The sequence below is a fragment of the Staurois parvus genome, unplaced genomic scaffold (genome assembly GCF_062004578.1).
Source record: "Staurois parvus isolate SC_StPar_1 unplaced genomic scaffold, SC_StPar_1.0 ptg000195l, whole genome shotgun sequence".
NCBI classification, from domain to species: domain Eukaryota; kingdom Metazoa; phylum Chordata; class Amphibia; order Anura; family Ranidae; genus Staurois; species Staurois parvus.
Genome location: NW_028317991.1, coordinates 2,488,365 through 2,502,926, shown reverse-complemented (window position 1 = coordinate 2,502,926; position 14,562 = coordinate 2,488,365). Strand labels below are relative to the sequence as shown.

Here is a 14,562-nt window from a genome sequence, read left to right as displayed (position 1 = left end):
AGGCAGTTTACATCCAAACAACAGCTCTGGGAGGCTATTCTGACATCTTGCAAACAAATTTTAGCAGAAACTGTCCAAAAACTCACAAGTTCAATGGATGCAAGACTTGTGAAGCTGCTATCAAATACGGGGTCCTATGTTACAATGTAACGTGACCTGTTCAAATGTTTAAAAAGTTAAAATGTTGTTAAACGTTTGACTGAAATAGCTTTTGATTTCAGTAAATATGCTGCAAACACAACAAATGACAATTTTCAGTTCTTTACAACCTATAAAGTGTTTTGAAACTTACTGTGCGGAATAATTTGGAACAGTCATTGGAAGTGTTTTATGTTTTAAAAAAATCCTGTTATCATTAGGAGGTTTGTTCAATAAAATGTGAATTATACTCTTAATAGTTGATAACATGAGAATTATGCTGACTGTTATTTACATCAATTATTTAGGGAAATGAGAAAAATATCATTTGCATAATAATTTGGAACAGGGTTTAATAATAATAATAATAAAAAAAACCTAAAAACTGATGGAAAAACTAAAAAGACAGAAAAACCTAGCAACAAACAATGCAACAGATGATACTTTTCTCTATTGGCTAATAAAAAATGCCAGAGCTCAAAAAATGGCTAAAAACACTGTATGGATAAGCGCAAAAAATGCACAAAAATCACAGTAAAATATGCACAGAAAATCACAAGGAAAACGCTACGCTCAGAATGGAGCCTTAAAGAGTGCATTTATCCACATCTATGGTGGTCAACCTTCTTGATGCAGAGGGCCACAACTGTGGCCCCTGACATCTTCAAAGGGTTACACATAACGTAGTAATTGTAATGCTACAGAAAGCTCCCAGACATGCAGCAGGAGACAGCTGACGACTACGGACATGATACAAGTGATGGTCAAAAACTGCCAACATGCTATAGGAGTTGTTAAAAAATTGGAGGAGTCGTAGAATGGAGACACATGACATACGACTGCTAGAGATCATTGCTATTCCAGCCCATTACAAATCAATTTGTAGCACATCAATTTTGCCACGTTTGATGTTTCTCTCAGCAAAGTCCATATTTAAAGATCAGAGGGGGAAAAAAAAAACCTAAAAAAGTGAAAAAGGATGGATAGCACAGAAAAAAGGAATACATTTAGAAAGAACTAAAACAGTGCATTTAAAGCAGAACTATGCTGCGCCTGATCACCACAAAACAAATACGCTACTCAATTCATTTCTAATATTCAAAGCAAACTCGTCCATCTATCCACGTCTCCATGTTTTATTTTGATGAGAAATCACTTTGAAAAAACACCCCTCCCCTAACATTTCTAGCTGTGGCCATCTTAGGTAAGGGCAGATGATTCATGTAGCATTTACTTCCTGGAATCCATCTGCCCTTAGCTTAGGCATACAGGCTGAAGGGTGTGCTTAGCTGAGAAAGCCCCTTCCTGAAGACTCCTGGCATGTTTGACATCATTGCTCAGGCCAGGAAAGCAGGAATTAATTGAAGAAATGTAAAAAAAAGTGTAAAACAATATAATATACCTTCCTATATATTTAGTAATGCTAGCAACATAATGGTTCAATAAAGTCCAGGGGCGGACTGACCATTTGGGCACTACCCGAGGGCCCCATGAGATGCCCCTGGTACCTTTCATAGGCTTTTTTGGGTGTGGTTTGAGTGTGAGCGAGGACACAGGGGCCCCATGATCTCCTATTGCCCGGGGGCCCCATGAGTTGCCAGTCCGCCTCTGATATAGTCAATGCTGATTGAGAGAGTGAAGTTCCACTTTAACTACTAGAACTCAGGCTAACAAATATTTGACCTTCACTGGTCTGAGCAAAGATCTAGGCTAGATGAAACAAAGTATTATTATAATACAGGAATTATATAGTATATTATGCAGTTACAATACAATTTGGTACAAGAGGAACCAGAGGGCCCGGCTCCTTAGAGCTTACAATCTAGGAGGAAGGGTTGAGTGATACAAAAGGTAATAGCTGTGTGGGGGATGAGCTGATGGAGGAAATAAATGGCGGTTTACTAGGTAGAAGCAGGATAGGTTTTTTTAACGAGAAATATTTTCAGGGATCGTCAAAAGATGGAAAGATTAGGAGATAGCCAGACAGATTGGGGTAGGGAGTTCCATAGGATGGGAGAAGCTCGGGAGAAGTCCTGGAGGTGAGCAAGGGAGGAGATGGTAACTAGAGAGCAGAAGGCCTTGGGAGGATCAAAGAGAGCGGATTGGTTGATATTTTGAGACCAAGTTGGTGATGTAGCTGATGGCAGAGTTGTGGATGGCTTTGTAAGTTGTTGTTAGTATTTTGAATTTTACCATCTGCAGGTACCCCAAGGCGTGCACAATAAATGGCAAAGGACTACATGAGGCCCTCAGGCTGCAGGTTGGGCATTTGGGGTTTACAGAGCCCAATCAGATTTCAATGTGATTGAAAGATACCTTTTGATCAACTGCTGGAGGTTACTGATGCTGCACCTACTGAATCAGCCTGTGGGTGTGAAATTTAGACAAACCAAACCTTCACAGTTCCCAGAAGACTGCTGGGCCAATCAGGATGCCCAGCGCGACTTGCGCAATTTCGTCTTATCCTCTCTTTCCCCTCCTATTGATCTAGTCATGTATATAGATCACTTTAACCATTTAAATTCTCTGATTCTGCTACCGGGGGACTTTTAACCACATCCCATCCGGCCCATGTACACCAACGACTGGACAGGAGCAGTGCAGGGGCGGGTGGCCGTTTATAAACAACCTCCCCGCCCCTGCTTGTGTGCGCTCCCTTCGGACACAGTGGAACACTGATCGTCGGACGGGACCTCTGTACGAGGTTCCGATCATGTGATCACTGATTAGCCAATCAGTGATCACATGAAGAGTGGTAAGCAGGATGTCACTTCTGACATCATTGCTTACTACGTGTTAAATCTGTGAATGATCACAGAGGTCACATGGTACAGGGCTATTCACAACAGCCTTGTACCATATGACAAGCTGTGACCAATCACAGCTCACACAGTATTTCTCAATGACTGCAAGAATACAGCCAGAGAGAAGGAGAAATTATTGATTTTACAGCCTTTATGGGTGTAAAAGCAATCAGTGTAAAAAGAAAAAAAAAAAACTTCATAACCCCCCACAAGTAGTACAGTGTCACCATGTAAAAAAAACAAATAATAATATAAAAAAATAAAATAAAAATGTAAAAAAAATTTTTTTTTAATTATAATTTTTGGCTATAAACTAATTTGGGTTATTTTTTTATCTATAAAGATAACTAAATACATTTTGGGCAAGATTTTTGAAGAAAGATTATTTATTTACAACATTTTATAAGAAAAACACTTTTTTTCAAAATGTTTTGACATTTTCATTTATATAGCAAAAAAAATTATAATCCCAGTGGTGAATAAATACCACCAAACTAAAGCTTTATCTGCCTAAATAAAAAAAAATTCATATGAGTACAGTGTTGCATGCAATTGTCATTCAAAGTGTGATAGAGCTGAAAGCTGAAAATTGGCCTGGACAGGAAGGGGGTGATAGTGTCCGGACTGGAAGTGGTTAATAAACACAAAAATGGCTGGAACTCCGCTTTCAGATAGAGTGTTGCCAATGCCAGACAGTTTACAATAAAAAAACATTTTGGAGAATGAAGCTAGAAATGGTACATTGACTTACATATGGATTTTTCCTTTTAGGTGTAATATTGCCTTTTTATATTTTTTGTTTGTTAGGTGGACAGAGGAATCTATCCCTGTATAGATAGTATTTATTTCCTTTCTCTCTGTTTAAGTTCACATATTTGCAGTGCCTATTGTGTGATGAAAGGAAATTTAGACATTTCCACAGGGAGAACTGTAGACTCATGAAATGCTGTGTCTTTCTAAGCATTCTACAGCAGAGTGCTAGGGCGGAGCCTTGTGACGTCATCATGCATACCCAGAAGTAGCCAGATGGAGCAGTTGAGAGGTGATGCTGATCTTAGGGGGCAATGTACTTTTGATTTAAAATAATCTTACTTTTTTTGTGTGCTAACATCTAAGTGAAGTACATTTCTGAGTGTGTTTCTTACTAATTTATTAAAGTGTACATTTTAATAGAAGTAAAACACGATGATAGTTTTTTAATCTCTTTGAGCTGAGGAGGTGCTTGATGGGTATTGTGTTGCAAAGCTGTACCTATTAACAGGATCTGAAGAGAGGAGGTGGCCTGATGGTAAATCTGGAGATACCATAAGGAGACAATGGAGAGCCCTTAAAGGGGAAAGTGCAGAGTGACCTATTGATTTTATAGGTCAATTTGTTCAGGTGAGCGTACAGTGGATATATTTCACCAAATCCACATATTTATTATTACGAGTGTATATTCTTCTTATATCACTGGGACATTGAATAATGCATGTGTCACATGCAAAACAGTTGGCTATATGTTTTCTTATTTATTTCTTCAGTTTGAGTTTCTTGCCCATGTGAATACTGTGAATATATATATATATATATATATATATATATATATATATAATATTTTTTTTTTTAGCATGGTGACGTTCATTAGGTGACATTCACATATAGGTGTATATAGAAGAATTTAACACAGGAACGTTGCGCTGCACTTTTTTGTATGTTCATCTATATATGTTATCTACAGTAGAGTGTACTGTATACAAAAAACCTACAATGTGTCTGTTGTTTACCCATGATATAAATGTCCTCCTATCTGTCGGTCTATTGGTCTATATATATTTTTTTATATTTTTTACTTCTATTTTCTCTTAGGCACTGTGGAAATATAGTTGAACTATATTCTTGTGCTTTTCCATTTACAACTTAATGGAGTGCACAGTAATTGTTCATATAGCAAGAGCAGAAAAATCACTGACTAGGAATTCAAGAGAGATAAGACACTGAATGAGGAAGAGCTGACCTTGGATGATGAATTGGCTTATTCAAATACCAATACATTGGGACAACGTCAGCAGCCTCAGCTAATTCTATAACGCTTTGTACAGACATAGAACGCTTCAACCCCTAGTATAACCGATGAACACGTTCATTATAGAACTATACAGCTCTACATAGACACAAACCAACAGAGTACACTGGACATAATGATAAAACAATTCTATTACAGTCTATACATAGAACACTACACCCCCAACATGACAACCACTGGACATGACCATAATACAATTCTATTACACTCTATACATAGAACACTGCACCCCAACATGACCGACCACTGGACATGACCATAATACAATTCTATTACATTCTATACATAGAACACTACACCCCCAACATGATGACCACTGGACATGACCATAATACAATTCTATTACACTCTATACATAGAACACTACACCCCCAACATGACCAACCTCTGGACATAACCATAATACAATTCTATTACACTCTATACATAGAACACTACACCCCCAACATGACCACTGGACATGACCATAATACAATTCTATTACACTCTATACATAGAACACTACACCCCCAACATGACCACTGGACATGACCATAATACAATTCTATTACACTCTATACATAGAACACTACACCGCCAACATGACTGACCACTGGACATGACCATAATACAATTCTATGACATCTATACATAGAACACTACACCCCCAACATGACAACCACTGGATGGGACCATAATACAATTCTATTACACTCTATACATAGAACACTACACCCCCAACATGACCGACCACTAGACATGGCCATAATACAATTCTATTACACTGTATACATAGAACACTACACCCCCAACATGACCGACCACTGGACATGACCATAATACAATTCTATTACACTGTATACATAGAACACTACACCCCCAACATGACCGACCACTGGACATGACCATAATACAATTCTATTACACTCTATACATAGAACACTACACCCCCAACATGACCGACCACTGGACATGACCATAATACAATTCTATTACACTCTATACATAGAACACTACACCCCCAACATGACCATAATACAATTCTATTATACTCTAATACATAGAACACTACACCCCCAACATGACGACCACTGGACATGACCATAATACAATTCTATTATACTCTATACATAGAACACTGCACCCCAACATGACGACCACTGGACATGATAATAATACAATTCTATTACTCTCTATACATAGAACACTACACCCCCAACATGACCGACCACTGGATGTGATCATGATACAATTATATTACAGTCTATACATAGAATACTACACTCCCAACATGACTGACCAGTGGACATGATCATTCATTTCTATCACATTCTATACATAGAATACTACTCCCCTAGCATTACCTGATCTTTGAATATGACTGCAGTACAATTATGTTGCACTCTACAGAGACACTATACTAGACCTTCACGGTTGTCCTTATTTGCATTCCTCACTAACCATTCCATACCAGTTGAAAAAAGAGCAGACAGGTGGCGCACACACCTAGCGCATTATCCACAATGTATTCAAAGATATAAAAGACAAAAACATACTCACAGACAAAGCATGTATAAAAAGCTTTTGCATAATGGAGATGGCCACAACAGCGGGCAAGGTGTTCCAACTGTCAGTGCGGTCAGGAACTGATGCATTTTGGGGAAGAGTCCCTTTTCTCAGAGCTGCTTTGTCTGTGAGTATGTTTTTGTCTTTTATATCTTTGAATAAATCTTGGATAATGCACTAGGTGTGTGCACCACCTGTCTGCTCTTTTTCCAGTGGTTGATGCCCCCGTTTGAGGAGGGCTGCACCCCTCAAGCATTATCTTTAGGCCACCTCTGTCCTGGTCCCCTTGGCTTTCCTTTGACAATTCATTTCCTGAAGCGCTGGAGAGTACACACGATTTTATACCAGTTATAATAACATAATAAAATCCTATTTTTAATATTTCATGGAGAACAACTGGTGATGTTTTTCTGGTAATATATAGCTTTGCTGTGGCTTGGACCAGCTGGAAGAACATGGGTTAATCGCTGAACTGAGCATGCTGTGAGTAATGGGCTAGATGAGGGTTTCTTGCTTTACAACATGACCTGACCACCCAACATGTCCATAACACAAATCTGTTTCATGTTCTAGCAGCGGAAGGTTTAAAATGTCTTAATGCATGCTAAGCTGAATTTCAATTATCTGCCTACTCGGTCCACTATTAGTCCTATGACTGGCAAAGGAAAGGAGAGATATGGTGTGACAAGCTAAATGAGGTATTATAAAAATCTCTTGCCATGTTCAGTGGAACATATTATTATGTTTATAAATGAAGGTGGTGCCCAGTAGTTATTGTCATTTTTCTAGTGCAGATTAGACTATGAAAGCAAGCATTTGGCTGCAGGTTTGCAACACTTTCATCTTTCCTTCAGTTTCTATACAAGGTAATGTGAACCAATGGGAGGTTGGACATTGAGGCTACATGAGTTTAAGTGCTGCCCATCCCACACACACTGTCTACTTTTAGTCATTAGGGGGTTTATTTACTAAAGCTGGAGAGTCCAAAATCAGACTCCCTTTTGCATAGAAACCAATCAGCTTCCAGGTTTCATTGCCAAAGCTTCATTGAACAAGCTGACGTTAGAAGCTGATTGGTTTCTATGCAGAAGGGAGTCTGATTTTGGACTCTCCAGCTTTAGCAAATAAACCCCTAAGTGTTCTTGCATGGCAAGACCACTTACTGTTATCTCACATATATACTCTTATTATAGCCAAATTTACCACCCTAACTCCTCCCACAGTTTTTACACTAATTAGACAGCAATATACTGAAACGTGCGGATTGTTCCCGATTGGTGTGCTATTACTTTGTGGAACGTTTGGCCGAATGGTTCACGAAATATCGGCGTTTTTGTGGTGAAGTTGGCCCCATAGGAATGAATGGCGGAATGTTCAAAACTAGAGTGGGAGCTGACAAAAGCTAGAGTGTGAGCTGAAAAATCAGGACATGATTTCTAAACTGCCATCACTCCCTCATTTTCAAGCCCACCTACACAAATCTTATATCAAAACGTTCAGCTATCCCTGCTGCCACTAAAAATGTCCACGGCTAAGACATAGTCCTGATAGTTTTCACAATATGACCATTGGTTTGCAACTCATGCCGCCCATTGACATTCATTGAAATCCACTCTAACCACCTCAAATTTGAAGGGCAATTTCTAAACTGCGACTGTGCCTTCATTTTTAATATTTCAGAGACATACTATGCATCGAAATGTAGGTCTGGGTCTTGTGATTCTCACAATATAAAGCTCTTCAGTGTAGGATTTATCATTTTTAAACTACAACCGTTTGAAGATGTCAACCGCCAGTGAAGTGAGCAAGTTGGAGCAGTTTGTTTTTAAACGCACTTCTCTGCCCTTGCTGTAGAGTGAGTTGCCATAGGAACCCAGGTGTGTGAGCAGGCAGCAGAGTGACAAGCCACTCCACCCAGTTACTCCGCCCACTCCAGTTGTAGACTAATGGTGGAGGCAAGAACACTTCACACAATGTCCCCAGAAATTGTAGCTTTTCTAGTTAGTAAAGAATTTCTTATAACAGCCAGCACATTTATAGAACACCTGCAATGGAACAATATGGAAATCTAGCCATCATGCTGGTCCATTGGCTGCATAAAGTCCCAATTGAACTTTCAGTTCAAATGAGGTAAATACTGAACATTGAAGGTGCAATAATACAAAAGGTGTGCAAAGTCTTACAGTTAATTTTCTTGAAAGCAGCCATAGCCTGTGTAGAGAGGTCTGTCCCCTGCCAGCCTGCTATAGAGAAGGGCCCTTGCTGTATTCTTTTGGAAGCAGTGGTCCACCATAGATCTGCTGCTTCACACCCTTTCCTCTGCAACCAGCAAAACGTATACTCCCTGCTGATTGGAGAACTCTAGCTCTGACTAAGCAAGAAGCATGTCGGATGTTGGGTGAATGGTCACTGCTTCCACACAGAGTGCATGGGTCCTTCTCTGCAGCATCCAGAAGGAGTTCTAGCTATGCTCCACCTACTTATTTGAATTTTGTGACTACATCAGTTTAGCTTTTCTTCAGGGTCCAGAGAGTTCCCCCTTGCACTGTAACGGGGAACCCGGCATACTCTGATGAAAAGAGGAACTCTGTAGACTCTGATGTAAAGAAGAACTCTGGAAACCCTGATGTAAAGGGGGACTCTGATGTAAAGGGGAACTCAGGGAACCCTGATGCAAAGGAAGACTCTGGGGACTCGGATGTAAAGTAGAACTCTGATGATCAGAGACCACCTTACATCCACAGTGTTCCCCTTTACATCAGAATCCACAGTGTTCCCCTTTACATCAAAGTCCACAGTGTTCCCCTTTACATCAGGGTCCGCCGAGTTCTCCCTTGCACTATAAGGGGGGACTCTGATGTAAAGGAGAAGTCTGGGGACTCTTGTGTAAAAGGGAGCTCTGGGAACTTTGATGTAAAGGAAGACTCTGGGGACTCTGAGGTAAAGCAGAACTCTGGTGACCAGAGACCTCCTTACATTCACAACGTTCCCCTTTTCATCAGGGGGCACTCTGATGTAAAGGAGACGTCTGGGGACTCTAATATAAAGGGGAATTATGGAAACCCTGATGTAAAGGAGAATCTTGTTGGAGTACTCTAGGTCTGACTGTGCAGGGAGCATGTCGGATGTCTCATAAAGTACTGACCAGGGGCGGACTGACCATTTGAGCACTCGGGCACTGCCTGAGGGCCCGGGGTCTGTAGAGCGCCCCATAAGATGCCCCATGAGATGCCCCTGGTACCTTTCATAGGCTTTTCTGGGTGTAGTTTGAGTGTGGGCAAGGACACAGGGGCCCCATGATCCCCTATTGCCCGGGGGCCCCATGAGTTGTCAGTTCGCCCCTGGTACTGACATCAGGGACAGCTAGCCAAATAGTAATTGGCTCCCCACCATATTTCTCACAGTATAGTTTTCCATTAAATGTTCTAATTATTACCAAAACACAAAGTACAATCTTACCATTCCCACCTGATTTGTTGTCCTTGCCACTTGTTGGTCCAGAACTCTGTCTCTATAAAAACAAAAGAAGGAAAATAACATCTTAATGAGGGTGAGAAAATTACAATGCCGATACATTGGTATACAAATGATTTTCTATGTGGGTAGACAGTAAAACATATAACAATATATAATATGCAAAATTTCTAATACAGAAATTGTAGCTGAGAAGATCCAGGCTAGAGGTGGACAAATTTAAAGTGGACCTTCCAGTAAATGTGAGGTCTACTTATGCTGCCTGAGCCCCCCACCACCTTTAAATCTCCCCCAGGGGCGGACTGACCATTTGGAAACTCAGGCACTGTTCGAGGGCCCGGGGTCAGTAGAGGGCCCCATGAGATGCCCCTGGTACCTTTTTCATAGGCTTTTTTGAGTTTGGGCAAGGACACAGGGGCCCCATGATCCCCTATTGCCCGGGGGCCCCATGAGTTGTCAGTCCGCCCCTGATCTCCCCTTATGTTAGTAGTTTCAAATTCAACCCTAAGGCAGGCCATACATTAACCAAATTTCTATCCTTCAACCACAGGTTGATTCCCAACACTGAACACTGAATCCCCTCCTGTGGAGCTATGTTATTCTGACAGTAGGGAGATTTCACTATCAGAATACACTTATCAGCACTGCAGGCTATAGCCAGCAGCACTGATCAATCTGGAAAAACTGGTGTCAAACTGTTTTATTGATGATGTTTAATGTGTTTATTTTTTATGTCCAATATCACTCCGCCCTGTCAGCCCTACCCGGGACAAGGATAACAGTGGTACAGGATACCTACTGGAGTTGGATGGTTTTAAATAAAACAGTACTCTGCAGATTTTCAACTCAAAATGTATTTATTTTTACAAAAACAGAGGTCAAGATTTGCCATTTGAGTTACTTATTCAGTTATGAAAAATAATGTCATTTAGATGATGACCATCCTCTTGAATGCAACTTTTAATCCTTTGCTTGAAATTGTCCATCACTCGGGCCAACAGTTGTTGATCAATTGTCCGTCCTGGGCTCCTAAGCAATGCCTCTCTCACCCTTGCAATGTTTTCCGGCATCCTTGCAGCACGGGTGGGGCCTGGTGGTTTATTGTTCATAATGTTTCGGGTTGTTCTTGACAAAATAGCCGCTACGTTGCTGTGATCGACTCACCACTTCAAACAAAGCTGCCGTAACAAACAATGTTGTAACGTCCACTGCTTCATTGTGACTGAATTGGCATTCCAGTGGGGGGATGCCTAGCTTGTCCCCCCTTATCACCACTTACCATGTACCACCTGTTCTAAAATTGTCCAACTCCCATCGGTCACCCTGTAGTATAGAACGTACCTTTGAACACAGGCACTGCCCCTCCTTATGGAGTGGAGCATTCACATTTATTTTGTAACTTCCCCTAGACAGATTTATCCAAGTCAAATCTCTGCACTGGATCTTGACCAGGGGCGGACTGACAACTCATGGGGCCCCCGGGCAATAGGGGATCATGGGGCCCCTGTGTCCTGGCCCACACCCCAAAAAGCCTATGAAAAAGCCAATGAAAGGTACCACGGGCATCTCATGGAGCCCCCTACTGACCCCGGGCCCTCGGGCCGTGCCTGAGTGCTTAAATGGTCAGTCTGCCCCTGATCTTGACTAGGGCACAACAGATATGCTCACTCTTTTACCAAAAGGACCGCTATGTACTAACCCCCCCCCGTATCCCTGTTTGAAATATACCTGGAATAAATAGTCTGACACCAATTTGATGTGAAATTGGCCATAGCAGTCATTTACTAACAAACAAAAATATAAACCTTCCTTTAAATAGAAACATAATAAGGATCATAACACTAGTAACCAAGGTTGCCGATCTTTGGAGACCCTAAAGGACAAACCACAGTTCAGCGGAAACTCCTAAAGGTCCCCAGCTGTAACGCACCAGCTCGGGGACAAGCCCAACTCTCCCAACTCTAACCAAGGTTGACTATCTTTGGAGACCCTAAAGGACCAACCACATCATCAGGGGAAACATGTAAAGATCCCCAGCTTCAACACCTCCAACACATCCCAAATTTCCAGCTAACCCATTGTCCACTGGGATACCATCGAGGATGCCATACCATAGATGGGTCCTTACACTGAAATATCACAGTAGAGTTAGAACGTCTCGAAAGACCCCAACCGCCAAGCCACTGTACCACCGACCACAACCAACTAAATCTCAGGGCAGGAGGGTGGGAAGCTTCTTCTCCGTCCGACATCTTCCCACTGCTTGCAGAAGTTAGATGCCTGCCTATCCACCCCTGCAGCCCCTCCCAGCATTCCATCCAATTAATCCTGGTACATAACATCCTATTCAAATATCTGCTCTTAGATTAGTCCTGTATCTCCTTGATTCCCATGTTAGCCCTGTTATGTCTGCCCTTTTTTTATTTGTCTTTTTGCATCGGGCCTATCTATTTCATCCTGTTAGGTGTTACATAATTCTGCTAAATCTTATCTGTTCCCTAAAGGAAGTGGGGGAAAAATCTCTGCAACAGGAACAGAGACAACGAACAACCTGATGGAGTTTCTAACCATTCTACATTCTATCCAGACACAAACAAAAGCATGGTTTGCATGGATTCTTCACTTTCAAGGAGTCACCGTCTTTTAAATGCTTGCTTATTTAACGCATGGAAGGGCACACTTTGTCTTGGTAAATAGAGAAGGTATCCTTGTCATCTAGGTGCAGAGGGGAGTGGGGGTCTTGGTATATTCCTGCTGCTTGCTTCCAGCAGTGAGATGATACACAGCTCCCAATTACCAGTGTGGAGTTCCCGGAGTGTCCATGGGGTAATATTCTGAAAGGATAAACAGTTTTGCTGCTGTGTAGGAGGACGCATCATTTGTGCACAGCTCCGAGGCATATTAATGTTTAATAGGCTGCTATTCCTCAGACTGAGAATGCCCTGAAAACAACCATAGTTATATGATAATACTTTTTATTTTATGGGCGACACTCCTTTCCTACTGAAAAATATCCTGTACAGGGAATAGCAACAAATTTGCCTAAATACTCCCTCTCCAGTAGCATATACTTACAATATCTTTCCTTTACTGTTCTGCTACTCCATTCATCTGCCAAGAGTGAAGAAAGCCATGTACAAGCTCAAGCCAGACTGACTATTTGGAAACTTGGGCACTGCCCGAGGGCCGGGGTCAGTAGGGGGCCCCATGAGATGCCCCTGGTACCTTTTTCATAGGCTTTTTTGAGTTTGGGCAAGGACACAGGGGCCCCATGATCCCCTATTGCCCGGGGGCCCCATGAGTTGTCATTCCGCCCCTGGCTCAAGCTGTACACGCACACACACTTAAGACCAAGCATCTTCTGGGATGTTTTGTTTACATTGGTTTAAATTGGTATTTTTTGCTAAAAAATTACTTAGAATTCCCAGGCATTATATATATATATATATATATATATATATATATATATTTTAGCAAATACCCTAGAGAATGACATGGAGATCATTGTAATTTTTTTGTCACATGGTATTTGCTCAGCGGTTTTTCAAGCGCAATTTTTTTGTAAAAAAAAAAACTTTAGTGAAAAGTTACCCCCATTTTTAAAAAAAAAATATGAAATCAGATGTTACAGCGAGGAAATAGATACCTAACATGTCACGTTTAAAATTGCGCATGCTTGTGGAATGGAGATAAATGATGGTACTTAAAAATCTCCACAGGTGCCGCTTTAAACATTTTACAGGTTACCCGTTTAGAGTTACAGAGGAGTTCTAGCACTAGAATTACTGCTCTCGCTCAGGGGCGGACTGACCATTTAGGCATGCGGGCACTGCCCGAGGGCTCGGGGTCAGAGACCCCACGATTCCCTATTGCCCGGGGGCCCCATGAGTTGTCAGTCTGCTCCTGCTCTCGCTCTAACGTTTGCGGCGATACCTCACATGTGTACTGCGAACACCGTTTACATATGCGTGTGCGATTTACATATGCATTCGCGAGCATGTTAGGATGGGGGCGATTAAAGTGGTAGTAAATTCTTCTTTAATAATTTTACCTACAGGCGAGCTTATTATAAAGCTTACCTCTCGGTAAAATCAATATCTCCTAAACATGAACCATTTAGGAAATATCAGCCCTTTCTTGTAGCCGGCAAATGCTCTCTGAAGGAATGGCATACCCGTGCCGTTCCTTCAGAGCACTGTGCCATAGCCTGACTCCATTGTGGCTCCACCAGTCAGCCGGCCAGAGCTTGCAAACCCGGAACGAAGACCTGGTGACGTTGGAAGCCTCGAGGAGCCGTGACAACGCTCCTGGTGGGATTGCAGACTGCACCCTCCCACAACCAGAACATTCCCCAAATATGACCAATTAAAGAAAGAAACCATTAGGAAGATTGTGGCGAGAAATGGCCATGGCACTTTATTGTTGTTACACAATATAAACCGGATGTGACATCATGTGACATGTGACACACCGACATCATGTGACACACCGACAACCGGATGTGACATCATGATGTTGCTCCGCTTCTCCATCATG

General features: G+C 41.6%; 1 protein-coding gene across 2 annotated transcripts in view; it reads right to left on the bottom strand.

Moving 5' to 3' along the window:
• PCP4 (Purkinje cell protein 4) overlaps window positions 1-14,562 on the bottom strand; it is a 130,722-nt gene that overhangs the window by 55,102 nt on the left and 61,058 nt on the right. Inside the window, exon 2 of one of the 2 annotated variants that reach the window (XM_089677894.1) lies at window positions 10,021-10,063. In XM_089677894.1, coding sequence (XP_089534020.1) covers window positions 10,021-10,063 — 43 coding nt within the window. Of the gene's footprint in view, window positions 1-10,011; window positions 10,064-14,562 lie in introns of both variants that reach the window. The other variant, XM_089677893.1, reaches the window with a different exon arrangement.